Genomic DNA, 27,224 nt, shown 5'->3' with positions numbered 1-27,224 from the left:
AACATTTAAAGCTGGTGTAGGCGATATTTTTTGACATTCATGGACAAAAATTCCACACTAGATTTTCAGCGTGTCGTATTTCACATGATGTGAGAGGAAGCTAGACTTCTGCATGTTCTTTGGCTCCATTTTAGTTTAATGTAGTCTGTGACGGGGAGATTTCAGCCAATCAGAGGGCTTCTCACCGATCAGATACATAAGAACAGGATGTGGAGACACAGTGGGTTAGACAGAGGACTCTCACTGACAGAGTGTGTTTCTAAAACCTGGGCTAAGCTGCTGACTTTTAATGTCTGCATTCCAAATCTCATACTTCTTTTAGTTTAGTTCATACTCCAGCTGCTCTCACTAAACTGTTTCATGCTTCATCAAAATATTGCGCCTTAAGCTTTGACCTTCGTGTGACATGAGCTGCGACCTGCCTGTTCGCTCTCAGCAGCTCAAGGTTATTTATACTTGCTCAAGAGACCTCGAAGTGTGTGATGTAACCGTGCAGAGGATCGTGGGTCAGAACGGCCTGCCGGGTTGCAAAATTCAGCCGAATGTAGTAGAAGTACACTGTGGCGGTTACAGTAGAGGGAAGAGCTGCAGGGGGAGGAGGTTTATATGTTCACATTCTTTGTTTTTCCTTTTCCAAATCTATGCTCCCGCTGCAGCTTTCTGTTTATCTGAATGATCCAGATCTGAAGAGGTGGTGACAGCTCACACAGTGGAGTTGTTTTCTTCTTTCTCTGCCATCTGTACAAAGGCCAGTCGGTATCTGTGCGGTCTTTATTTTGGGTTTTGAGGTAATTCCACAACCTTGTGCTCATATCTTTGAAAAAAAAGGGTATCTGCATTGGCTGATTTAAGCAACATGGAGTGGAAATGAGTTCCTGTCTGTGCGTACGCAGACAAACTGGGTCGTAAAAGCCCAATCTGTGCCGCGCACACATTAAAACAAGCATCCACGTAGAACAACATACTGCGGGGTACGGGAAAGAGAATAACTGAGGAGAACTGGGAGCACATTTGTGAAATCCAGTGGGTCTCGACTGGTTCGAATATCTGGCATGAATTCTGTTGGAAAAATATTTTTTCATTACAGCAGCCTGAAAAAAGATAGCTGGGAGCTAGAGGTGCCTGTTGGAGGTGTGGCATTGAAGGAGCGTACCATTTCCATGTTTGTTGGAGCTGTCAAATTATTCCAGAGCACTGGGTTGGGATCCATCAGCGTGTACTAACTGTGTTCTCAATGGTTTCCCCCTTTTATTTGAAACTGTGTGTGTTGGTAACGTAGTCCTGGACGGCCTCAGCAATGGAGACAAGAAACTACTTTACATTCTTTTAAGTAAAAAGGCCGTCACCAGAAGATGAGCCTGAGCAACCAAGAAAGGAGGATCAACATTATACAAGAAACTACAAAATGGAAAAAGTGTATTTTTGACTAAAACTGCAAATTTTATAGAACTTGGTCAAAATGGACAGAACATGTCGAGCCGATAAGATCTGACTTTATGTAAAGCTGCCGTTCAAATAATGATGACTGCTGCAGATTTTATATTCATTTATTTATCTTTTTCGAAGATGGCAGCGGTGAGGTCGGCTGCTGTCGTACCTGCTCCAACCTTCTGTTTGTATATAGCGATTCTACTTTTTATTTTTAATTTATTAAGCTCGCCTGTGCTGTGTTGTCGCACATACAACAAGGAGACACTCCTAAACATAGGAATACGGCACTTAAACTGTGTTCCTGCCACCTTTTCTCTGGACCCGGCTTGGCCTCAGGTCATTCTGCGGGGAGCCGACAACAACAACAACAATGGAGGACGCGCAGGCTCCAGGTCACGGAAAAGGCCCCAAAGGAAACAAGAGACACCAGACGCCTCTGCCAAGTATCCTACGAGCCAATGTCCAGTCTTTGGAGAACAAGCTGGATGAGCTGAGGGCCAGGACAAAGTACCAGAGAACATCTACACCCAACGATGCAGGTCAAGGACTATGAAGATCCTGAAGCAGCTTAGCCATCCTGGAAAGTCCCTCTTTTCCCTGCTGCCGTCAGGCCGACGCTATCGCTGCCTAAAGACTGTGACTGAGAGAATGAGGAAGAGTTTCTTCCCTCAGGTCATCTGTTTGCTCGACTCTGAGCCTTAAACTGGACTGTGATGCACTACACACTGGCACCTTTAAATATTTTGCACCTTGTACAGCACATGTTACATTTGCTTTATTAGATTAGATTTTATTTTATTTATCTATGCATATATATTTCTTGAGCATTTGAGGTATCTTATTTTATTTTTATTTTTTATTGCAGCTGGATGCAGGTACTAAACACATTTCACTACACATTGTACCGTGTATAATTGTGTATGTGACAAATAAAGTTTGTCTTATGTTATGAAGATGCTATGTTGTTGTTCTTAGCTGTTCCTGTTCTTAGTTCTATTTCTGTTTCCTCAATAAAAAAAAAAATAAAAAAAAAAAATAAAACAAAACAAGCACCTTTATTCTAAGAGTGGCACCTTGTAGACTTTATTTTCAGGTCTTTGAACCGTACACAATCTATAGTACCATGGATAAAACCGAGAAATAAATAATGTGTAATACTACAATAGCACATTAAAAAGGACACACATGTTACAGGTATAGTATCCACCATTACTGGGTGAGTATTTTAAACGGGGAGATGCTTCAGTTCATACACCGCTATCCATGCACGTGCACGACAGCTGGTCTGCATGTCGTCCATATCAGAACAGAACATCATGTCACATTGGTTTGGCGTAAAGTCGTCATACTCCAGTCATCGATTACAGCTAAACCGCGTTGATCCACAATGAGTTGGTTCCATTAACTCATACGACAGATAACTATTGATAACAGCTCGTTAAAATGATATCTTAAAGTATTTGCCACAGTCTAGAGTAGTTTTGGCCTCGTTCAAGCAGACGTAAAATCTCAAGTAAATGTTCAGCGCTGTTAGTCTGAATTGCATGACGTTAAATAATGTTCCCCTGACCTGTGAGTGAAACAGCTCAGCAGCTAAACTGTAAAAGTGGACAAGTTCCACGTGTTTATGTCGGTCAACCACACATTCCTTTTCCCTGCGGTTTGTCCAGTCCAGTCTGGGTTCACGTTGAAGTAGAAATGCCGACAGTCCTCTTTGTTCGTGTGAATAAAGTTATTCTGGTTGGAAGAAACATGACCACTTAGCCTCCAAAAACCTGGAAAGTGTACAACAAACAGGGTTCAGCGGTCTGGTGACGGAGGAAGTCCTGCACACACACCGGGGAGCTTGGAAGTTTTAACGGAACGGTGGCTCAGCTTCTAGCCGTCCAGAGGTTTTCCCAGGTACACCATGGTGACTTCAGTGTTGCCGTACACTGCAGACACGGCGGGGAACAGGCAGGCTTTGGGCAGTCCACGAAACGCTACTCCGAGAAACTCGAAACCCCTCTCGAAGGCTAACGTCTTGTCATCCATGTCTAGGATCACTCGTATTCTCTCCCCGATCTGTGGACAAGCATGAGCACGTGTTGGATCACACAAACACAAAACAATTTCAAAGCTACTTCATACACACAAGGCTCCTACCTGGTATTTGGGTGCATTGTTGCACTGCGGGAAATTCCCATTGACCTCCCCGTTGTGCAGCAGGTTGTTGTCGACCAGGTTCCAGCCCCAGCTCTGGTCGTCGCTGCCCAGCAGGGCCACGTAGCCCTGGCACTGCATCGCCGCCCGCTTTGTGGCAATGCCTATCACGGCCACGGTGCCAAGAGGGCCTTCCCACCAGATTTCCCAGGCATGCCGGCCTTCTGAGAAGCCAATTTTGCCACGTGCGCCGTCTGTACTCTGGGCGATGGGGTTGCGATGCAGGGTGAAGCCGTTCTTCTTCACATAAACGTTGCGTGAGCAGTCGTGGGAGCTCAGGGCGTGTTGGAAGGCCTTGAGCTGTAGAGGAGGACAGGTGATCGATCAGGTATATTACAGCTGTTATGGTTAATGGTGAAACACTGTCTGTTAGAAAAGCATTTTGGCACAACTAGATGAGACACTGTGCTGGATTTATGTTGTGTTATGTTGTGACATAAATGAATCCAAACATTCAGACTTAGTTTAATAACCATACAGAGCAGAAGAACAAGATTTCTCTTTAAAATGTAAAACTGGATTCAGGTATTTTATAGCAACATCTGGGGGACCTCCAAGTGTCTCTAAGAAATACTGAGTTCCTATACACAGTCCCATTAACAGACTGGTTCAAAAACAGGTTTGGCTTCTTGTGGGCCAACGTACACACAGTTATGCAACAATGATAACCCCACTCAGGGCTCCAGTGATAAAACAGAGGACCACTATCTCATGTGGACCTGGTTTTATCTGCTCAGTGTCATTCAAAACAACTGTACACCAAACGCCATTCAAGAATCTGCCCATTTATTTTGGATCTGTAGAAAAAAAGACAGCTATTTTTTCTCCTTTATATCTGTTTATAAAATATTAGTAAAGACTCATTAGAGTCTTCCGGCATACAGTAATACAGTTTATGGATTCATAATGAGAAGCACGTTGACACTCATGTTCCGTGCTAGCAGAGCTGCAGCGCCACTAAACAGGCAGATTTTTGAACGGAGTTCGTCATTAATCACCGTCCACTCGGCCCCAGAGAACACAGGTGTGCCAGTGTGCTGAACCTACTTTCCCCTTGTAGGTGGGCAGGTTGCACAGGATGTCTGACCGCAGAGCCTCATCGCTCAGAGACCGGCTGCAGAGGCTGCGCCACACCTCGCTGTTTTCATCCGCGAGGATATTATTCCAGTGCCAGCACACCAGCTCGCACCCCATCAAGTCAGACAGCTCCAGATAGGAGAAAATGTGCTCCAGGACCCGGGCTGGCAGCCTCCCGGCCACCCCTGCGCCTCCCCCGGCTGCAGCAGCGTAGGGAGAGCCGGCGGAGCTGCAACTGGCAGCCGCTGCTGCGCCCAAACAGGAGGAGCCTCCTCCCCCACCGGCCGCTCCAGACATTATAGCCCTGCTGTGGACCGACGACACCAGCCGACCGAAGAGTTGCACCTTACACCGTAGGATGACTCCTAAAATAAGTTAAATAGCAACATTTTACCTATAAAACCACACGTAGGTCGCAGTAAAACCACAACAGTATGGACCCGACTCTTCCCAGTTCAATGGCTGAATGGAAACGATGCGTCAAGGTCCTGGAAGAGCCAATACACTCATTTCGCTGGTGTCAACAAAACATGGAAATTTATTTGCAATACTACGAGTTATTTGAAATGTGCCACAAAACCACATAAATGCAGTGTTCAAATGATACTATATAAAACAAAGCGCCAAGCTCAGGTGAAATATATTTTATTGCCTGCAAGGACCGCAGAGCAGACATATTAATGAGCTCACAGAGGATCGCTCCAATGTTGCAGTGTTACGATATTGAACGTTACACCGCTGCAATGTCACAAAGTGGCGACTGTGTAGTAAAAAAACCCAGCACCGATTATGTGAACTGTGTTAGATGATGCCATTGTTTACTTAGAAATTATATGATTTTTTTAAAATTCATAATTCGAATTTTTGTTTGTTGAGAAAAAAAAGCTTTAGGTTAAATATAAAAAGCAAAAATACACACTGCGTTAGGAAAATATAAAGAAAAGAAAGTGGTATTTTATTATCGCGGACCACGTGACGTGACACGGAAGTGACGGTGTGCTCAAAAGAGTTAAGCAAAGCATCTGGGAGCAAAACACCAGCTAGCTAAAATTTCATTTTACAGCAGAGGACCAGAGGAGGAGACTAACGGACGGTGAAAACTGTTATCGGTAAGTTATTGTGGGTTATTATAAAAATCCGAGGGTTTGTGAGTGATGTTGATTGCTGGGACAGGCGGTACTGCGGGACACAGCTGTTTGGCTGCCTGCCTCCTGAGCTATGCGGCCTGTTGACAAGCTGTCCCCATCTGTCTGCTGTCCGGGGACAGTCCGGCGGTTTTGCGCGGTCAGACAGGTGATTAGCGGGTCAGTCTGCACACCGGAGCCTACCTGCGACGGCGAACACGCCTCGCTAGCCGCAGGTGGTGCAGTTTTGTGAAGCTTGTGGGCTAAGCTAGCTGAAGATAACAAAGCCCCGCTACGTTCACCTTTCAAAATTCTTCCACTTAAAGGTTGCCATCTTTATTTTTGCAGGCAACGTCACCTTTAAGAAAATACACGGAGACCTTGGTGTTATTAGGAGCTGGAGAAAAATAAGCTCACAAGTAAACAAGTGAGCAATGCTTTTGTTAAAAAGACATTTACGTATTGGATTGCTTTGCACTGTTCCTGCCTACTTTGTGTTTTGGTGTATGTGCGATAAAACTGAACTGTCATGACGACATGCGTACGACGTGACTAAAAATATTAACCGTTTATGTATATGTTATGTGCATATGCATATATAGAGTTATCTGTATACATAAAAGATATAATTTACAAATACATACTTAGACAAGACAGTGATTTTTATTCAATTTCGGTAGTTAAAAAATGATTTTTTTTTTTTTTTTTTTTTTTTTTTTAAATCTACCAAAAGATTTAGTTCACCCCTGGGCAGGTGAAACACACACTGGTACAGCTGGTGTGTGTGTGTGTGTGATGCACAGAGATGGTTTCATTTAAACATGTAGGTTGTTATTTCCAGTAACAGTCCCACTGCACATGTAAACCTGTACTGTATTCATAACTGCACAAAGAGCTGCTATTTTATTTATTTTTTTATTCACTTTGCTGTCATGACAGTAATTCCACCGTTATAGAAGTGGTTCATTCACTGGTAAAGGTTTTTACTTGAATGAGCACATTTAGAGAGTGATGTAATGGGATTTGAAGCACAGCTAGAGGGCAGCACAGCAGCTCTGTCTGTGGACAAGAACAACAGATCTGATGTGGAGCAGAAGCCGGTGTTTCTCCTGGTAATGGAAGTAAAATGTTGAACTGAAAAGCAGGAAGGTATTTTACAAAACTCTTTCTATATGCGTAGGGAGGATGTCCGTTTCTTTATACCTCATGTGGTAAAGAATGTTAAGTAGAGTTGCATGATATTGGGAAAAATAAATTGTGATATTTCTCTTTTCTGGGATTCTAAAATGATTGGAGTATTTATTTAAAATAGTATAACTGCATAAGAAAATGGAAAAAAGCAGTTTGGAACCTTCTTTACATAGTAATACACTGAGAAAGACATCCACATTAATAGTCATTTTAGTTGTAAATGCAGGTTTTTTGGGGGGGGGGTTGTATCCAATATACCTAAAATATGACTAAATTGTTTTACATCAAACAAGCCTGTGTGGTAGATTAGTCATGGGAAGTGAGAAACATGCAGGTTTTCATTATGTGTTAACACAAGAAGTTGATGTATTTGAGTTCCTGCGATGTGGCTGTTAGGAATACACACAGTACTGATGCTGAAATGATATCCAATTACAATGAACGCTGAAAGGCTGAGGTGTTTATTGAATGGAATTTGTAGGCAAAAGCCTACTGTAGTGTTGCTGCAGTGATGAAGCTGTGTGACACCATGTTTAATATGCCAGGTATCTGATCACACGCCCCTTGTCATTTCAGTTTGTGGGTCAATGTGTGATCAGAGCGTGAAGAAGCAAAAGTGATGCGACCGATCAAGGTCGTTTTATATGAGCCCCCGACAGCCCAGAGTGAGAAGAACAATTATATCTCCACTGCAACGTTTGTGTTGCCTTTACCGGTTCTAGTCGATGTTAAGTGCTGCCATAACAGACGGTTTGATCTCAGGTTTTTTGGGGCATAAGTGGAGATGTAATCTATCCTGTTCCACTTGGGAGAGCTCCAGTAACTGAGGCCTATTAATAGAGTTATAGTTGGGAAAGCATGGAGCCTCTGTCTAAAATAAGGCAAACAAACCAAGTTATGCTGTTAAGGTTTTGCACAAAGGTTTTTGCCAGCAAACAGCCTCTTTTGGAGCAGTTATTTATCAGTATGACCCAACTCCAGCAACCTGAAACAAAGACATTCAACATTCTTTGGTCAGTCCCAAATGCAAAGGTCACTTTATCAGTGAGCAGTCTCATTAACAGGGCTGCCAATAACAATTGTTCCATTGTTCATTAAACTGTTGATTATTTTCTTGATTAATTAATTAGTTGTTTGGTCTAAAAATAATGCCGGGAAATCAAGATGACGTCCTTTGATGTCTTGTTTTGTCCACGACCCAAATATATTCAGCTCACTGTCAGAAGAGTGCAAAAAAAAGGAAAATATCAACATTTAAGATGATGGAAGCAGAGAAGGTTGACGTTTTAAAGAATTATCAAACCATCCATCCCATGGAGCTCTACCGGAGGAGTTCTGGTAGCACAACAGTCTGTGTTGGATTTCCGCAGATGGTCTTTGCATCAAATGTCAAATATTCCTAATTAGTTATATTAAATCATTTACTTTGCAGCACCTTCTTTAATTCATATTTTCTTTGCTTCTTTCATCGCAGCATCTGTGAAAAGGCAGCCACGATGAATCCGGTCTACAGCCCTGCACCAACAGGGGTCCCCTTCACCAACACCAAGGGTCTGGGCTACCCAGGTAACTCAATGTGTTTACTATAGTGGTTTAAACTTATGTCCTAAATACAAGAAAACAGTCCAAAGCCAAGGAAAGCATTGAATTTGTTTTTCTGTTTGTGGTCACGGCAGCTGGATTCCCTGTTGGCTACGCGACAGCTGCCCCAGCATACACTCCCAACGTCTATGCAGGAGCCAACCCAGCCTTCTCCAGTGGTGAGAATGAAGTCATGAACACCTCCCAGATGATTTGGATCTGATTGCACTTAACTAGAAATGATTAGATTTTTATTTGAACTAAATATAAGATAAGAATGGATACTGTACTTGTACTTCTGTGTGTTGTGCATCTGTTCAAGATTGTAAAAAAAATATTCTAACTGGACTGATTGAAGTCTTTGTTTACTGAGTAGAAGGACTTATAAATCCTGACTAAACAGCACTAATGCAGGGCGTCTTCCTCTCTCTGCAGGCTACGCTCCGGGCACTCCGTTCAAAATGTCCTGCTCTCCCAACACAGGGACTGTCCCACCGTACTCCTCCTCACCAAACCCCTACCCTGCTGCTGTGTACCCTGTCAGGAGCACCTACCCCCAACAGAACCCCTATGCACAGGTCAGTGAGTTAGACCCTCGGTGGTGGTATTAAAACGCTCGCTTGTTTCTCTTTATCCTGTTTGACTTCACTGCGGTGCTGTACTTGTTGTTCCAGGCACTAATACCTTCACAACAGCAAGGCCCGTACTACACACAGCCGCTGTATGCTGCGCCGCCTCATGTTATCCATCACACGACGGTGGTCCAGCCCAATGGGATGCCCGCGGCCATGTACGCCCCGCCCATCCCTCCTCCCCGCCCCAACGGTGTCGCCATGGGGATGGTAGCTGGCACCACCATGGCTATGTCAGCTGGTGAGCGATTCATCACTTTAGTCTGTTTTTTTTTTCATATTGAATACAAAATGCATGATTTATATGTACGGCTCTGCTCCTCAGGAACTTTGTTGACAACTCCATCACCAGCGCCTGTTGCCCCCCACCCGGTCACGATGCCCACGTATCGGCCTCCTGGCACACCCAGCTACAGCTACGTGCCCCCGCAGTGGTGAAGAGAGGGAAGCGTGAGTACGACGAACGGAGACGCTTACGTGCAAAAATACACGCAGCTTTAAGGTTGTATTTACGCCTTTTATTCTCCCTGCAGGTTAGAAGATGGTAGATATGCATTCACACTCTACTCCAGTGTTTTTTGCTCTTGGTGAAGACCTGCCCCGGCGGCGTCCGCAACCGATTACTCTTCTTCCAGCATAATGTGAATCTAAAACCCAACTACATAGAAAGAGGCCCATTCGGACAGGGAGGGGGTGAATAAAAGGCCCATCCCCATGACCCCTCCTGATGGAATAAGGCTGCATTCCATGCCACACCCCCAGCGCCAGCACCTCGACAACCTGCTGCATATCTCACATCAAACTGCAAAGCCTCCATGCAAAACTTTTTGTGGACTGTCATGCAGGTTTTTATAGCTTAAACTCTTAAGTGGTGAAAAGGGAGTTTGGAATAGTTACCTTTTTTTGTTTGTTTTTTCTGTTTTGTTTTGTTTTTTAATTTGGGGGATACATATGATGTTGAATGCATGTGTATATATAGATATATGAAGTAATGCTAGCTCAATCTACCTGCTGTGACAGATGCAAATTCAACAAAAGGCACACATCCAAAGGAACTAAAAAAAAAAAAATAATAAAAAAGAAACGAAAAAAAGAAGTAATAATCTGCAATGCTGAATCACCAGTGACCATGTCTTAAATGTGAAAGAAGAAAAGACAAGAAACGTTCGCTCATGCAAAAACATACCTGCGTAACCAAGCGCAGACCAAACTGTACTATTTTCACCGCTTTGTGTTTAGGTCAGTGACGCTAGGTTTTTATGGTTTCTTTCAGTGATGCAGTGTTTGCATTATGTCTTACCATTTTTGTATTTTAGGAAAAAAAAGATGGGACTTTTGAGTTCGTGCCTCTGACTGACGGCCATTCCAGCACTTAATCACTCTGTTCTTACTTTTCCTGCCCTGTTAAGCATTTTAGAAAAAAGTCTGAAGCAGCTCCTGCTCGGGTGATATTGATGTTAAAACTATTCAGTAACTTTAGCCAGAAGTGTTCTTGGTGGGGAACAGACAGAGGAAGTTGTTGGAAATCATTTGCACCCATTTAAAGAGAGTGAATGAGGAGGAACAGTGTTGTGTGTGAGTGTCTGTGCGCGTGTATGAACATAGATTAAAATAGAAACCATTGAAAATGGTGCCATACAGTGCGACATGCTTAGAAGTCTCGACCTACATGTCACTATAATCAGTTTGTTCTTAGGTAGGTCTGAAGCACTACATCAGTAAATCACTGCTAACTGTGGACATGATAGGAAAACATGATGTTGTTAAACTCCATTTGTGAATAGCACTACTGAACGAAGGCACTAATTCAAAAAACAGTTTGTGAAGATGTTGGACCTTTTGACATTGCTCGCTGTTTTACCTCAAGGTTCCAGGCTAACCCACCAGTATCACTGTTTCAGACATGCTTTTCTATGTTGCCTCAGTCACCTCAGTTAAATGATCTGTTTTGTAAATGTTATTTTTGTGATTTTGGTTCCTGTTTTGTATTCTAAAGAAAGACCAAAAATAAAAACAAATATAAGAATAACCACTATTTTCTGTTCTGCGTTATTGGATACAAACACACAGGAGCAAACACAGCCCCTTCCCCAGTCGTAAGAAAGAAATAATATTAAAATCGACTGGAATTTGTAGAAGGATATTTCAGATTTGTGCCTTCCTGCTGCTACAGATATGGTTGAATAAAATCATCATGCTTATCTTATTTCACTTGTATTGAGCCTCAAGGGCTTTGTGACAATAATCTACTTTAAAAAACAAAAAAAGAAGGATTTGAAGCTACAATATTTGCTCAAGGAGAATCGTATCAATACAACCTCAGTTGCCATGTCCAGTGGCTGGTTTGTACAATTAATCAAGTATTAAATCATATTTTAGCCATACAGTTCTAACACTACACAACCTGGCATACTACACAACATAGAGGGGATCTGTGGTATATATAGCAGCAGTTTATTGTTGGAAAACAAGCTATAAAATAGTAGATGGTGCATTATAAATGTGATCTACCTGTATGAATGAAGAAAACCTGCAATTGGGTTTATCCACACTGCTGGACTCGAAGAGAAAGAAGGGAGAAAAACAGCTGTCACTGCTAATAAATAAAAATGTAACGAACATCATGACATTGCTTTTGAATTGTGGTTTAACAGCAATATTTAAAAAAAAACTAACAAACAAGAAACACACAAGTAAACAAGCATGATGGGGCCCATAAACTAATATTTTGTTGAACAACAACACTGCTCATCAGCAAAGTGCTCTAATTTGTCCAGGACATTTTAATTTTTTTAATTACTCTCTTCAACCACAATTCAAAAGAAACGTCTTATTTCACTAAATTACAATTTAACAAATTTTTATTTATTAGTACTTTTTTCAGTTTCTAGTTATTTGAGTTACTGTTGTTAATTTTGCCTTTTCTTTCATGAAAGCGTATGTATACATTTGAGTGACTGTACTGTGTCGGTGTAATTCTACAAATGGCCTGTGGGTGGCAGCAGAGCGCCTCCGCTGCATGTAGAAGAAGAACAAGTTAAAAAAAAAAAGAAGAAGAAGATGACTTCCCAGGATGCAACACGGCCCGCGAATTTAGATTTTCATAAGAAGTCAAAACAGTAGAGCAGTGAATTACATGTAAACGTCAGCTTACTATTTATCTCTCTGCTTTTACTTGGACCTTTTGACGTAAGTCTGAATCCGTTTGTTGCTCCTTTTACCGTGAACTCATCGCATGTTATGAGCCGTATTTAGCGATAATGATTTTTTTTTTGTGTGTGTGTGTACAGTTGTCAAAGTGGTGGATGAGAATATGTAGAGGCAGCAGTACAAGCTAACAGCTAGCTCTTTTAAAGCTTCCACTTAAAGCAGAGAAACAACAAATGATTGATTGAATGAATTGTGTTGTGCTAGCGTGTTTAGGAAGCTTATATCAGCTGTTCGTGGTAAACTAGGCAGTCATTTAACATTTAATGTACATGCTGGCAAATTTAGGTTAGCATAACAAAGCATCACAAGAAGGATTTATAGTGTAAATGTCTGTGTAATATATCTTTGACTGAATTGTATAGATTCTATATGTTTTCAGGCCTGGAAAGGTTTGTGTTTTCACCCACAAATCACCTGGAAAGCCATTTAATGGTTCAATACACATAATGTTAAAGATCTCAAAGGTTGATCAAATGTTGACCAAAGACTGTATTATTAGTTTTAAATATGGATATAAAGCTATATATACAATAACGGGAACTGTATGGGGCCCCAGTACCACCTTCACTGTGAGTTTCTGCACATTGTTTTTCAATGTAAACTGTCAATAATTAACAATTTGGCCTCTTTTAGAGCCTTTTCACCATTTGGATTTGTTGACAACAGTTTCCTCTGTGTCCTCACTAAATTTCTCGACGGTGGGAATTATAGTTCTTGAGATACTGAGCCCAAAATAAGGGTAATTCAAAATAGAGATATTCTCAGGTTTGGAAAAAACATGAGAATCTCAAATTTCAGCCAAAATGTTGTATAGAACTTGGAGCCTGTGAACAAATTTCTGAAGATTGAACAAAATGTGAGATAGTGTAGCAACGTGTTTTCTGATTTCTGTCTGAATTAACACACTGACCCATAACAGATGGGTCAAAAAGTTGTAATGACATGTAGCATCATGTCCATGGTGTTGATTAAAGTTTTTAGTCAACAAATTTAATAGCTCGATGGTGTTTGAGACTCAGAGTACGAAGTGGAAAGATACTTCACCAAACATTTTCTGTTTCAGTTTTGTCGGCAGAGAGGAGCTTGTGGAGAGTTTTGAACGTGAATGGAGGATGAGCAGCCCCGGACAGAGTAGTGGGACGCCCCTACCACCTGATCTCTTCGAAAACTTATGGAAGCAGCTGAGAGAGTGCCACCAAAATGCGCTTCAAGGTAACTGACCCATAATTCCCTTCTGATTTTGTACATCCTCGATTTCTCACCGTGCCTCTACGACCCTCCCATTGGCGATGCACGCAAAGGAAGAGACAAGTGGAGAGGAGAGGAGTCAAGTGAAAAAGATTTGGAGCTAAATTAGACGTTCTTGCTTCAGGGCTGTTATTTGAAAGTGACGTCAGTTAAATATGATGTGTGTTGTAACTTCTTTTATGCTCTCTGTCAGAAGGTCATGATAATGTTATGACTAAATGATGCATAATTTAATCACACACACCTGTCAGTTCTGCTCCTGACTTGGTTTGTGTATTACAGCTATGTGTCACTTCTTTAGAAAAAAAATGATTTATTTGATCATACAGGTTGGATACACCCATACATCCTCATCCATAGCTCCTCCATCAAACCTCCTTGATCCTCGATTGTCTCTGCTCCAGATGTATTTTTAGGAATATAGATATATTTTATTTTGGTGTGCCGAGATTGATTTCCGGGTCATGAACTTGAGGACAGAGGAGACTGAAATTAGTGAAATGAGATGAGCGTATGATTCACTGTGTGAGTGTGTTCACATCGTGTTCATGTTGGTTTTATAAGTACAGAGATCAGATACTCAACAATATGAAGGTTTTTATTGTTTCTCACATGTCAACATTGCATTTGGGGCTGTTTATAGAATTGGAGGCAAAAGTGAGCAAGCTGAAGAAGGACCGCTGTCTGTGAGTATATCCTATTATCCAACACTGTTTCTGTAAAGATGGTAACGACATTTAATCAGTTATTTGTAAATGATATCTTTAAGTGTCTGTCGGCTCTACTGAAGTTCTTTCATCATCACAGAGATGCTCAGAGGCTTGAGGTGTTCTTCAATCGCAACCAGCAGCTCAAAGAGCAGAACAAAAGCCTGCAGGATGCCATCAGTCTCCTGGAGGAACGGTAACTCCCCGAGGATCCACGTACAAATCTGCTGTTTGTCGCGTTTTGGCATTTCTCATTTGTGTTTGAATCTGAGTCAGTGGCATAGATGTTTGTTGTTTAGCTCTTTTGTTGTGTTATATACTAAGAAATAGACAGATATTTGGAACTCTACCACTCTAGACTGCTATGGTGTGTCGCAGGGATTTCTAAGGAATCAGAGCAATAAGAAACCAAAGCTGTAAAAGCCACAATTAAGGAGTTTTTTTTTTTTTTATCAGAACGCTAATTTTACCTAAAGCTTAACCGTCTTTAAGTGTTGAGATGTTAAGTTGAAACATAAGGACATAGCAGCTACGTTTACTGTTTCCAGGCTCCGGACAGGGGAGTGTGATCGATGTTCCATCTTAGAGGAAAACCTCAAGAGTCATCGAGATCAAGATCTTCAGCTTATTGCCAAACTGAGTGAGTCTTTTCAGTCTTATTATTTTACCGTCACAGACAGCTGTGACCAGAACTCAACGACCTCCCTGATGTAAGAAAATTAACTCCTAAAACTATTTTTTTTTCCTACATGTATTCCACGTGCTTAAAGTAGTTGTAAGAGAGAACTGAAGTCATTGAAGAAATGTAGTTTGTTGTTTAACATGACATAGAGGATCACATGCCTCTCAGTGTTTATTTTGAGCTGGTCATTTGAGAGTGACAACAATGGGGAGCGTTACAAAATCTGAGTGTAAAATGACACTCTTTTCATAATGACATAACTGGGCTCCTGTGTTCAGACATATCACAGGAGCCCACAGGCTCCACATGTCTCCATGGTTATGGCTGTAGCAGACGAGGAACAATTGTGGCCTGTGTGCCGCCCCTGAAAGCACTACTCTCACCACTTATCTTGTATGAGACTATTGATGGAGTCAGAGCGACTCTGCCGTACTATCCAGAGCGGCGGTAGCGGAAATTCCCCCAAACCAGCACAAACTCTGGCTTACGGCACTCTGAGGAGCAGAATGTTAAGCGTGACGTGTGAGTAAAAGTCTGCTGTTGCCCATTCATTCCCCAGAGAGTGAAAAGAACAGCCTGGAGGATGAAAACAGAAAACTACACGCTGAGCTGCAGAAGTTACAGATGTCTCGGTAAGCTCCTAATGCTTCGTCACTGTGCTTTCTGTTTCTCAGATCAATGAAATACTGGGAACGCTCACATCTTTTACAACCAGCTTTTGTTCTGTAAAAGCTGCTCCAGTTACTGTAGAACACACACCACAGAGATTTCCCTTTGGTTTGAATTATTTAAACCCTACAAACTTAAAACCCTACGAGGATGTACTCTATATACTCTATAGGAGGACAGGGCTGTGGCCTCAGCCTTAGTGAGCTGTGGTGTTCAGCACAGGAATAAGGTCCATCAGTAAAGTATCAGTTAAACATTGCAGATGCTTTTTTTTTTTTTTTACACCAGTTCTGAGCCCCACGAGGCCTCACCGCAGGAACAGGAAGAGGGCATCATCCCAGACTCGCCCATCATGTCGAGCTCGCTGCCTGTGGCAAACAGACTGAAGAAACGTAAAAACACCATGAAGCATGTCCGCTACGCAGAGATGCCTCTACCCAAGTGTAACAACTCACTCTTCGCCGGTCAGTCCTCGACAGAGCAGCCGCCGTCTCCATCATCTGTCTGAAGAAACAAAAGTGTTCTGATCTGTCTGTGCTGTTGTTTTTAAAGAGATGAATAAAGAGCCCACGAGGAACCCCGGACGAGGAGAAGTGCTCGTACCCAACACGTGTGAACTGGACGCATCCCAGATCTCACGTATGACTTCACCCACTGTGGTCTGAAAATATCATGAAATGTAAAAACAGGAAGGACTGAACCTCTAGTTTCTAAGCGAACAGGAATTGAAAACAGCTTTTTCCCATATTTATTTCTTTTCAGTAGCATCTACGTAACTGGAAAACATAAAAGGGAAACAAGCAACATTTATCTACACAAACACACCCATCAGAGCAGAAAGAGGTGTTTGGAAAATGAAACTACAAACTGCTTATTAAACATGATTCACCCGGTGAAACTACTGGCATATTGTTCTGTTATTGAAGCGTCATAGACTGATGGGACTGACAGTTATCATTGTTAGTTGCCTCTGCAGCTGTGATGTGATTTTTGGCTGAATCTGTTCCTGTCCTGTTTTAGACGATGCGACTGATGATGCAGAAGAGATGGTTGCAGAAACCTGTGCTTTGGAACTTCTTGAAAAGCGTCACATGGTGAGTAGAAGGCGATGTGAGTGTGCTGAAGAATTCAATCTTATCTCAGACTCTCATTCACTCTTCCTCTTTTTTTTACATAATTTCACTCTTCAGAAAATGGAGACCGCTGCACGACAGCAGAGCAAAACTCCCTGGAAGCACGATGTTCGTTTAAAGTAAGTTCAGCTAAAAAACACATTTATCTGTTGTAAATGTGCAAATCCTATGTGTTGTGGCTTTAAAGGTTCTGTACATGAAATTTAGAAGCATTGGATGTGACCAAAGCACCAAACAAACCCATAAACTTTAATAAATAAACTGAGAGGAGCTTTAAATTCTTTTGGGGCACCAGTTGAAAACACTCAACTGTACTTTCGGTTTTCCAGTGCAGTGCAGGAGGTCACTCACATGCAGTCACATGCTTGGTGACTACAAATTCGAACAGAGAAGCTTAGATCACAACACAGACATGACGGCATTTTCCTGATAAATGCTTTTATTCTACTCCATCTTTATCTCTACATAGCATGTAGTTATTTGCTGCTATTTTAATGGCATGTTTATGCTCAAAATCTTGCATATTGCACTCTTTAACTAATGCTAAATACTTGTTGATTCCTAAAGCCCCACTATTTCATAATTTGAGAAATGTATGCTTTGGTATATGCATGAAGACAGTGTGGCAGAAAGTAATGCATACTGATAACCTGCACCGACCTTCCTTAATATGTCCTTGTCTGTACGCCTTTAGGATATTTTTTAAAATGGGTTTACTTCCTGTACTCTCATTTAGCGACTCCCTGATTAATTCTATTGACTTTAGTTCTTCACATAAACCTTCCAACACCACATGTGTTTCCCTGCTTAAAGGTCTCGCTGCTCCTCCCCTTCGTCCTCACGGATCCACGGTCCAGACTCGACCACAGAGAGGTCCCCGTCTCTTCTCCCGAGTGTGAAGCGGTTTTCGGAAGGCGACTCCATTTGCAAGGCAAAAAGAAAAAAGGAGGGAAGCGACCAAGAGGCGCGGGAAGGCAACAAACAGGGAACCCAGGAAGGGACGGACAAACACCTGCAGCCTGAACTGATCGATCAGACATCTGGAAGCAAGCAGAGCTTCTTCAAGGACAGCAAGGTAAGAGATGAGTCCAGAAGGCTTAAATAAATGTGTATGTGTTGGGAGAAGCAGTGCTATTTTCTGCTTAAATCTAGCGTACTGGTTACCTATAGAGGGAACATTTCACCTGTTATAAAATAAAGACAAGAATATATATAGCACAGAATAATTTTAAAATGTTGTGTGTTGTCTTTAACATTTTACAGGTTCAGTCAGCACAAGCTAGGACTTCCCCTCAAAACCCAGATGTCTCTTTTATAAGTCCTGCTTTCAAGAAGCCAAACAGGACGGTTAAGGGGGACGCAGATGGTGCCGGGCAGAGACGAAGCCCTCTGAAGGATCTGAACGCTTCACACGGCCGACCTGAAGCCAAAGCCGGTGAGCTCTCTGCTGTCTTTATTTCTGATTGTAGGCTGGATGCTGTAAAGCGTTAAATATTTCTTTCTAATTATCAGTTGCCAATTCTGCTTTCCCAGCTGAAAAGAAGCAGGCGGGGGAGAACATGTGGAGCCTTGACCCTGCGCTCGCTCTGTCCATGTACGACAGCGAATGGAGAGGAGAGGAGGTACGGTCACATGACCTGCATTCACTCGCTGGATTCAGGTGCTTTGTTTTAGCCGTCAAGCTCCGTCATACTGAACTGATGGTGTTTTTAATAGCCCCTTTATAAAAGAACCGACATTATGCACATTTACAGGTTTATAATTTAATTGTCAGGGTTTTGTGCTTTAATATAAAAACAGCTATTATTTTTCTTATACTGCAGCATTTCTTCTCAGCCTTTGTCTGAATCGCTCAGATTTAGCTCCTCGAAAAGCTCAGTGCTCTGATTGGTCAACAAAAGCGAGGTGATGTTGGTTAAATCCTGTAACCCCTGATCTATCAGTACAGTCACAGACTCTTAACTCCAGCAGAAGCAGCTCTAGTTGCAGACTGTGAGGAAGCTGCTCATTGTTTCTTTGAGGGTGCAGCAAACTGTCTATGATGATGGCAATAAATACGCAGCAAAGAACAGCTTGAAATGTGGCGTTTCAGGCAAGTAAGAGGCCGTGTTTTCTCCTGGCACCGAAATATTAACCATCTTCTGCATCGACTTTGGGCAAAAACGCAACATAAAGCATCATAGGAGGTCTTTAAATATGATTTTGGTGGAGCTCATGTTGAAGACTTTCATTAAACATGTTTTTCAGGCTGCTTATTGTTGTAAAAAGCAAAAACCTGTCAGTTGAAAAGTGTCTCCTTGTGACTGCTCGTGTAGTTTTTAGTACGAGTCATGATGTGACTACGGCGTGAGAAATAAAAAAAGATATGCGAGATACGATGAAATGTTGTGTTTATCTGACTGTTATATCACTGGACGCTGAGTTCATGTCTGTATTCTAGGAAATGGAAGAAGAGCAGCAGCGTCACGGAGAACTGGCCGATACCGACTGCACCTGGGTCAGCCACAGCTTACTTCAAGGTCGGGGAGAAAACGACGAGGACAGACGGGACGGTGCGCCTGGTGAATATTTAAAAATAAAAGCATTTTAAAATGTTCTGATCGGCCCAATCTCTAGCTGATTATAGCACTCAATGTAAAATAATTCACATGTTGCTGGGTTATAATAATAATGTCTTTGTTTTCCAGGACTGGGCCAGAAGGCAAATGACAGTTTGGATGTGATGTTTGACACCACAGCTTACGGAGAGTACAAATCTTTTAACAGCCAGAGCCATCCTGGTCATCATGATGATGATAATGAAGAGGAGGAGGAGGAGGAGGAGGAAGAAGAGGAGGAGGGCGATGGTAAGATTTGAGATTAAAAGATGCCGTGATTGTGTTTGATGTCTGCTCTTAAACTCCACCTGTGCTCATCTTATCTCCCAAATTAGAACAAGACCCTCCTGAAAACGGCGCACGTCCGAGTAAAGCAGGGTGAGAAATGATCAGACGACGCTGCTTTCTGTGTCCTTTAGTCTCTGTTTCAAAGTTAAAGGTCAGAGGACGGCTGCAGTGTTTTACATTCAGTTCCTCACAGCCTGAATCTCCTCTCTCTGGATTAGACAGCCGACGTTTGCACACGTGGCAGTGGTCCGCAAGAAGGACGAGAGGAGGAAGCTGAAGGGCACCACCTGCAAGGAATGTGAAGTTGTAAGTGTGCCGAGCATAAAGCTGCATACAGCGGATGTGTTTTAAACTCTGATCCTGTTGAAACTGTTGTGATCTCCTGCAGTACTACGCACATCTGCCAGAGGAGGACAAACAGAAGAAGCTCGCCGCTTGCTCGAGGCACCGCTTCCTTTACGTTCCTCCTTGTACTCCTGAGAACTTCTGGGAGGTTGGATTCCCATCGACACAGACGTGCATCGATAGAGGTAGCGTAACAGATTATCCTGTTTGATGAATGTGTGCAGCGTTACGTCATTCCAGAAGAGCTTTAAATGCACGGCGGGTGATCTCAGACACTAAGATGTAATCGTCCTCTGCAACAGGCTACATCAAGGAGGAGAGGAATCCTCAGGCACGTTTACGGAGACGACAACCGCTGACGGCTTTATTCACTCCGAAGCAAAGCCAGCAGGACGACTAAGGACTTCTCTGTGAAGGAACTGTGTGAAGAACAGGCTTCTTACTGAGTTTTAATCGATGGTTTCAGCGTAACGTCTGTATGTATATACTGTGTGACTGGTTTGTGTTTTTGTCGACAGAATATTTAGATAAATAAAAGATTAACCACATTCCTGTGGAGTGCTGCCATTTCTGAATAACTGTCAATGAATTTTAGCTAAACTGAGTCAACATCTGCAAGAAAAATGACCACAAATCCTTCTGTGTGAAGACGAGACGAGATGAAAACACAGCTTGTACACAAAGATGGTTTTATTTGGTCGGCAGATCATCGGAGCGCAGACGAGAAACTAGAAAAATATTGCAGCAGGTATAAAATAAAACACATGTTCTACACAAATAATCTCTTTAGGCTCTTTATGGAGTGCAAGTGGTGGACTCGTCCTGAAGTTCAGTCATCGTGTTTGAGAATCTCTCTCGGCGTAAACCAGCAGCGCCTCTCCGGCGTGGCTCAGCACCACGCTGCAACCGACAAGCACAAGTTAGTCACTCTAATGACCATCCATCCATCCAAAGAACAAATCCACAGGTTTCCTAAACTATTAGGAGGAAAAGCGCAAGAATTCATTTAAGTGTAATTAAAATTAACTGCCATTGAAAAGAATTTAATTAAAAAAGAAACCTGTGACGGGACAAAAGCTCCTCCAGGAACTCCAGTTTATTCTCATATCAAGACGTTTTTCACATTATTACGACAGACAGACCTAAAATTTATACCAACAAACTAACAATATGCTCGTTATCTTGTTAGAATGTGATTGTTTTGTAATAGTAGAGAACACTGATGAAGCCCAGTGGTTCTCAAACTGGGGGTCGGGACCCCCGTGAGGTCACCAGATCATTGTAAAAAAACATAAAACAAAGCCTCCATTTATCAGATAAACTAGCATCAGGGCTGTCAAAATTAAAAGTGTTTACGTCTTCCCACTCCTTTTTTGAACTTGTTAATATTATGTTTTGATTATGCGACATTATTATTCTTTTTTAAAGCTCTTTTTAAATTGTTTTAAGATTTTTTTCCCTTTCATTTGTTCAAAATAATTCAATTCATTCAAAAGAAAACTAACGTGCTCATGTAAAGAGATCAATCTGTGGAATTAAAAATTAATTTGTTAACGCATGAACAACAAAGTTATTACTCATGAGATATTAAAAATTCAAATTGGGGGGTCACAAACACAAACTCAAGTTATCTTGGGGGCTCAAACAGTTTGAGAACCACCGGTCTAGCTGATTGATCACAAATGATGCTGCCTCTTCCTTCTTTACAGCTACATGCAGTTTAGAGTCCATCATCCACTCAACAACAAGGTAAGTTCACCTGCAATAATGTTTTGTGCTGCATCATTAGTTATCACGTTATAACCCGATTGTTTCACGTTATAACAAGATAATTAGTTTATTGTTTTAACAGGAAGCATTTCTTGTCCTAACATGACGAGTCTGTCTGTCGTGTTAACATAAAGAGATGATTGTTGAAGAGTGAAAAACATCTCAACGATAAACTTTAAAAGAAAGGCGATGGAGGTGCTCACCAAAAAAGCGAAGGAGTGTTGATGTCCGTGTGGAAGATAAACGGGGAGAGGGACATGGCCGTGACCTGGGAGCAAATCAGGTTTTAGAAAATCACTGTTGAACACAAGTTTCTGTAAAATATGATAACAAAAAAATGCAAATAAATAACCTTAGACAAAAAGATCCAAACCCCAACGTGCTCCAGGGACAGCCCGCTCTTTAGCTTGACTGTGGCCAACAGCAACAGAAACCCCAGCAGAGCGCTGTGAAGGGAGACGCACAGGTTGAGAGCTGCTGAAGAGCTAAATTAAAACACCTCACATGGAAAAAGAACTTGGATCAAAACTAAACCGCTTACAGGACAGCAGGTAACATGACGACTTGTAAACTTTTAACAGACTTTCTAACACTAATCTAGTCAGTATATAACCAGCTATATGGTCATACTGACAATCTGCTTCAAACTACAACTTCTACTAAATATGTTTAGTTTGATGTTTCTTGCGTTAACTAAGCCGACTGACGGTCTCACCTGGCGCAGCATCCGCCGTGAAACGTGCGCGACTGCAGGGAGGGAAAGTCCAAGGCACCTGTGAGGTCACCTGGAACGAAGATGTACAAAAGAATGAGTACAGACGACCGAGTAAAACATCTGGGAAGCTAAACGTAGACGTGTGGAGCGTGTGCGTAGGGCTGGTGGTACCTGTCGGGTGAGCAGCGATGGCCAGCAGCAGCACGCTGTGATTAAAGGCAGGACAAGCTGCAGTTAGTCACTGATGATACCTGGAACTGCACTAATGTACTAAAATAAAATAGAATAAACAGCTGGAATGTGCTCAACTTATCATGTTAACATTAAATAATTCTAATTGTTTGTTGATGGAAGCCGGCAGAACACAGAACTGCTGGTCCGGTTCTAACTCAGTTCAACTGTCAGCGAGCGGTCCAGCATTTCTGATTCTAGATGAAGTTTGTGCTGCGCTTTGGCTAACTCTGACTTGTTTTTATAAAACTGTCTTTCAATTAGTCACCATTGATTACATAAAAAATGCCGACACAGAGCGTTAGCAAAAGAAAAATAAGATGACATCCACCTGACAAGTTTAAAAATTAAGATTAGGATCTACAATATTGTTTATGGTACAAGTTTAAACGACTAATTTAAATATTAAGGATAAGAACCTACAATATTATGTATTAATTACATTTATCTTATTTAAATATTAAGGCTAAGAACAACCTATAATATTATACACAACACAAATGTTTCTGCCTCATTTAAATATTAAAGTTAAGATCCTACAGTATTATGTTCAAAATAAATTTCTCTGATTGATTTAAATATCACGTTTACATCCCTACAATATTATAAACAACACAGTGATTCTGACTAATTTAAATATTAACGTTAAGACCTGACAAATTATCTAATTTAAATATTTATATTAAGACCTTATAATATTATAAATAATACAAACTACTACTAATTAAGGCTAAAATCCTACAATATGACACACAATAGAGAATTGTCTGACTAGTTTAAATATTAAGGTTACAATATTATGTATTATTTAAATGCATCTAACTAATTTATATATTAGTTAAATTAAATATAATAGATAATCAGTTGCCAAATTTAAATATTAAATAAAAATATTAAAGTTAAGACCCTAAAATATTTTAGGTTACACAGATGTCCCTGTCTAACTTAGATCATTTAGCTCACAGTAAAACTTTCTTTGAACGTTTAAACATCCTGCATTTCTTTATATGCAAAGTAAATTTCACAATAAGGTGTCAGAGTAGTCGCCGATTCAGCCTCCGATCCAACCGTTTACGAACTCTTACCTGAACAAGTAGTTGATGCACTGCTGCTCAAGATCACTACGATAAAAACACAGAAACATGTTCAGTCTCTGATGGGCAGAATAAAAACTTTAAGTGGACGTACTGCACGTTATTTCAGATCAGGAACAGCTGCTGCTATTAAAGGTGCTTTACCTCAAGTTACTGGACCTGTAGTGAACTTGAAACACTCTGTATGCACCTGAAAATGAATCACACTGACAGTAAGGTACCATTTTGTAGTTTTTTTCATTACAATGCATATTTTGATGACTTCCAGCTTAAGAACAACTTTCTTTTAGCTGTCCGTGGCGTCCCTGAAGCCTCGACAGAGTTCCACATCTGTATATTAAACTCACCAACGCAGAACAGGTGGCAGACAGCCCAAAGGTAGCCGCTGGAGTCAAACTGCCGAGTAGAGAGACATGTACAGTGACTGGATGTGTTGCACTGACTGAATGAAACTCACCATCTAGTAATGATGACCAGAGATTGTTACCTGAGGGTCGTACAGAGGAAGGTTGACGGCTGAGAGCAGCATGACGCAAATGCTGCAGGAGAAAGAGAGAACATCACATATTTGTGTTTGACATGCTCCCTTCATCAGGTGAAGTGAAATGTGTGTAATAATCCACCTTATCTCCTGTCACCGCTCTGTGGACTCTCCATGGAAGAAAAACAGCACATACCTGATTAACTTCGGCCACCGTGTCTTCTGCAGGAGAACAGACGGATGAAAGCACATTTTACAGAGCGGTAAAAGCTGGTGTGAGACACTCATGAGATACGAGGCTGCTCAAGGTCACGAAGCGGCGGCGGGTCTGCAGCCTTTACTTCCGATGAAAAAGACGAGAGCACGGAGGGCACGAGCGCCGTGCACATAATGGAACGTATTCACATGCAGCAGGCAGCCGGCGAGTGCACTTACTTCTCTGTGGACGGCCCTGAAGATTACGTAACTCACGACATGAGAGGAATTCTGAAGAGTGAAGAAAAAAGGAATGTCCTGCACGGAGACAAAACACGACACGAAGCCAGTGTAAGATATGAGCTGGATCACAGATTGTGCAGCTCGATGTGTTACTACGTCACTCACGATGCTTGACAAGGCCCTGGAACCAGCGTATATGTTCCCCACGAAGAGGCATGAGCCTGGAAGCCAGGACAGAGCTGCAGATCTGTGACACATCAGAGAAAGCTCTTAACGTGGGAGTTCAACATTTAATCCTGCAGCAAGCGGTTTTAAGGGAAGTACCTGGTGATGCGGCTCATTTCCACCCATCCCAGTTTCCCAGATAGCAGAAGCAGGACGGCTCCGATGAACGTCTGCCATCTGGAAAACAGCATCTCTGTCATGTTAGTAACCAAACTGTATACGGAAAAATGGCATCATGTTACACTGACTGCTTTACTTCTAAGTTTAGATTTACTGTATTACAATCACAGATCCCTCAGTAGGAACTCAGTGCAACAAAAGTCAAGTCAAGCCTTGTATTTTTCTTTTAGATTTCAAACATCTAGGTGACCAAGATACCAGTGTACACATTTCTGGAGATATGGTCTTGGCCTTTGCTGGAGTAGCTGCTCTCCCTCTCTCTCTAAAATACTCCACAGGTGTTCCATTGGATTCAGGTCAGCTGAGATACTTCAGATCAGTTTCCCTTTTTTTCTTCATTAGAAACATTCTGCCAGTGCGCCTTGAAAGATTTGAGCCGGAGTGAGAACACCGCAGCGATCATCAAACGGTCCCAGCAGAAACTGGATTTCCTGAGGAAGCTGAAACAAGCGTCTCTCCCTGCCAGCATCCTCAGGACTTTCTACAGAGGTGTGGTGGAGAGCGTTCTGACATCCTGCATCTCCACATGGTCCTCCAGCTGCAGTGTGTCAGACAGAAAAGCCCCGCAGAGGATAGTTAGAGGAGCTGAGAGGGGCATCAGCGTTTCCCTCACCTCTGTCCAAGAACTTCTCCAGAGCCCCTGCAGGAGCAGAACCCTGAACATCGTCAGGGACTCCTCACACCCTCTCCATTAACTGTTTGAACTGCTGCCATCAGGAAAACGTTTCCAGAGCTTTAAAGGAAGAACCTCCAGACTGATGTCAGAATGCTGAACAGCTGATCCAGATGTGCAAACAGCTGTTTATTTGAATTGCTCTAAGTTAATGGATCCTGAAGAAACGCTCTCATCTTGTTTGTACGACTGTGTATGTACAGAAACATGACAATAAACTGGATTTGGTTATTATTGAGATGATGCAATTTTTAATCAATGGCATGTAATTTATGTGATTATTGGACAGGGGTGTACTGACTTCTGTTAGAGTATGTTTTTCTGTTTGGAAGTGTGCAGGTTGTTCCTCATCAATAAGGTCTACTTAAATAGAAACACCTTTAATCAAAATGCATATTTAAACTGTTGAGGAATATTTTTCATTTGAGGAAAATATACAAGATCTGTTAATTAAGTGTTAATTTTCAGCCACTTACCCTTGAAATAATGTTGGATAGGTGAACTTCAGCACCGACAGGACAAACTGCAAAAGAAGAAAATATACAATCAACGTCATGAACTCATCACATGCAACCAGCTTGGTGACTGATAACTTTTATCTTAACAAATGATTCTCCATCTTACACCAAACTCCATTCAAAAATCAACCAATTCAGGTCATCAACACCTCTGTACAAAACCCCTCGTGTGGCTCAGCACAGTTGAGGATATTATTTATCATTAGTGGGATACAGTCGTCAATTCGGCATACTCTGCATCTACTTTACAACTTGTTCATGTTTACTTCCTGCAAGTGTTATGTGAGGACATTGCTTCATGTGGCTGCTTTAATGGGTCACGTTCACGGAGGATTTTTAACAGCAATTAAACATTTAAGTGGTTGTTACTGATGGTGAAATGTTGTTTTCCGCAATTTTCAAAGCGGATAAGTCACGGTCTGTACACAGGAGTAGTCGTGAAGGCTTCCTGTCTTTCAGTCCGGGTGTTTGAACATAAAACAGGACGGACTGCGCTGCTTCATGAACTCAAACTAGTGTTGCGTCCACTGCGCTCTCACCTTGTTCGTGAAATACGACACAACGAAAACGAGGCTAAAAGCGAGTCCGGCGACGTGTCTCCTCCACTGCATGTTGACCCGCAGACACACCGCAGCAGGGACATGGTTCCTGTCGAGAAACTATCAGCGCATCTCGGACGTGTGGCGCGTTTCAAAGTAGAGACGCTTCAAGAGAGGAAACTTCCCTCAGAGTCCCCCGGTGACACGTCAAGACGTCCTCACCCCAAGATCGTCTCTGTAGGA

At 42.0% G+C, this 27,224-nt stretch overlaps 4 protein-coding genes across 4 annotated transcripts; 2 read left to right on the top strand and 2 right to left on the bottom strand.

Annotated features, from left to right (window-relative positions):
* Positions 1-2,489: 2,489 nt before the first annotated feature.
* Positions 2,490-5,133, bottom strand: LOC103375125 (F-box/SPRY domain-containing protein 1). The gene is made up of 3 exons (XM_008305330.1): positions 4,681-5,133; positions 3,577-3,933; positions 2,490-3,495 (listed from the first exon to the last, which is right to left on the bottom strand). Exons 1-3 carry the CDS (start codon positions 5,005-5,007, stop codon positions 3,310-3,312), a joined length of 870 nt encoding a protein of 289 aa, XP_008303552.1. The 5' UTR covers positions 5,008-5,133; the 3' UTR covers positions 2,490-3,309.
* A 570-nt stretch (positions 5,134-5,703) lies between these two features.
* Positions 5,704-11,267, top strand: LOC103375124 (myelin-associated neurite-outgrowth inhibitor). Its single transcript, XM_008305329.1, has 7 exons — positions 5,704-5,819; positions 8,500-8,591; positions 8,702-8,785; positions 9,042-9,184; positions 9,281-9,479; positions 9,564-9,688; positions 9,772-11,267. Exons 2-6 carry the CDS (start codon positions 8,522-8,524, stop codon positions 9,674-9,676), a joined length of 609 nt encoding a protein of 202 aa, XP_008303551.1. The 5' UTR covers positions 5,704-5,819; positions 8,500-8,521; the 3' UTR covers positions 9,677-9,688; positions 9,772-11,267.
* A 1,103-nt stretch (positions 11,268-12,370) lies between these two features.
* rbbp8 (retinoblastoma binding protein 8) lies at positions 12,371-21,018 on the top strand. Its single transcript, XM_008305325.1, has 19 exons — positions 12,371-12,427; positions 13,512-13,660; positions 14,340-14,382; positions 14,504-14,599; positions 14,952-15,043; positions 15,645-15,717; positions 16,043-16,218; positions 16,307-16,393; positions 16,775-16,848; positions 16,945-17,006; positions 17,701-17,962; positions 18,151-18,322; positions 18,421-18,509; positions 19,328-19,448; positions 19,575-19,733; positions 19,820-19,862; positions 19,991-20,078; positions 20,161-20,302; positions 20,420-21,018. The coding sequence occupies exons 2-19, from the start codon at positions 13,561-13,563 to the stop codon at positions 20,515-20,517; spliced, it is 1,977 nt and encodes a 658-aa protein (XP_008303547.1). The 5' UTR covers positions 12,371-12,427; positions 13,512-13,560; the 3' UTR covers positions 20,518-21,018.
* Positions 20,792-27,213, bottom strand: tmem241 (transmembrane protein 241). Its single transcript, XM_008305328.1, has 15 exons — positions 26,982-27,213; positions 26,401-26,447; positions 25,171-25,248; positions 25,012-25,093; positions 24,844-24,921; positions 24,605-24,630; positions 24,415-24,466; positions 24,275-24,323; positions 24,072-24,117; positions 23,919-23,954; positions 22,774-22,808; positions 22,603-22,672; positions 22,240-22,333; positions 22,091-22,155; positions 20,792-21,017 (listed from the first exon to the last, which is right to left on the bottom strand). The coding sequence occupies exons 1-15, from the start codon at positions 27,051-27,053 to the stop codon at positions 20,951-20,953; spliced, it is 897 nt and encodes a 298-aa protein (XP_008303550.1). The 5' UTR covers positions 27,054-27,213; the 3' UTR covers positions 20,792-20,950.
* Between the last annotated feature and the right edge of the window lie 11 nt (positions 27,214-27,224).

This window comes from Stegastes partitus, unplaced genomic scaffold (assembly GCF_000690725.1).
Source record: "Stegastes partitus isolate 25-593 unplaced genomic scaffold, Stegastes_partitus-1.0.2 Scaffold2476, whole genome shotgun sequence".
Classification (NCBI taxonomy): Eukaryota; Metazoa; Chordata; class Actinopteri; family Pomacentridae; genus Stegastes; species Stegastes partitus.
This window is presented reverse-complemented; position numbering and strand designations above follow the sequence as displayed.

Coding starts and splice junctions, on each gene's coding strand:
- LOC103375125 (XM_008305330.1), bottom strand. CDS start 5,007: ATGTCTGGAGCGGCCGGTGGGGGAGGAGGCTCCTCCTGTTTGGGCGCA. Junction 3,934..4,680: donor TGCCCACCTACAAGGGGAAA/GTAGGTTCAGCA, acceptor CCTCCTCTACAG/CTCAAGGCCTTCCAACACGC. Junction 3,496..3,576: donor ACAATGCACCCAAATACCAG/GTAGGAGCCTTG, acceptor GCTTGTCCACAG/ATCGGGGAGAGAATACGAGT.
- LOC103375124 (XM_008305329.1), top strand. CDS start 8,522: ATGAATCCGGTCTACAGCCCTGCACCAACAGGGGTCCCCTTCACCAAC. Junction 8,786..9,041: donor CAACCCAGCCTTCTCCAGTG/GTGAGAATGAAG, acceptor CTCTCTCTGCAG/GCTACGCTCCGGGCACTCCG. Junction 9,185..9,280: donor AACAGAACCCCTATGCACAG/GTCAGTGAGTTA, acceptor TTGTTGTTCCAG/GCACTAATACCTTCACAACA.
- rbbp8 (XM_008305325.1), top strand. CDS start 13,561: ATGAGCAGCCCCGGACAGAGTAGTGGGACGCCCCTACCACCTGATCTC. Junction 18,323..18,420: donor CCGACCTGAAGCCAAAGCCG/GTGAGCTCTCTG, acceptor CTGCTTTCCCAG/CTGAAAAGAAGCAGGCGGGG. Junction 19,449..19,574: donor CAGACGGGACGGTGCGCCTG/GTGAATATTTAA, acceptor TTTGTTTTCCAG/GACTGGGCCAGAAGGCAAAT.
- tmem241 (XM_008305328.1), bottom strand. CDS start 27,053: ATGCAGTGGAGGAGACACGTCGCCGGACTCGCTTTTAGCCTCGTTTTC. Junction 25,094..25,170: donor GAAATGAGCCGCATCACCAG/GTACTTCCCTTA, acceptor GATGTGTCACAG/ATCTGCAGCTCTGTCCTGGC. Junction 22,156..22,239: donor TTTGGATCTTTTTGTCTAAG/GTTATTTATTTG, acceptor ATTTGCTCCCAG/GTCACGGCCATGTCCCTCTC.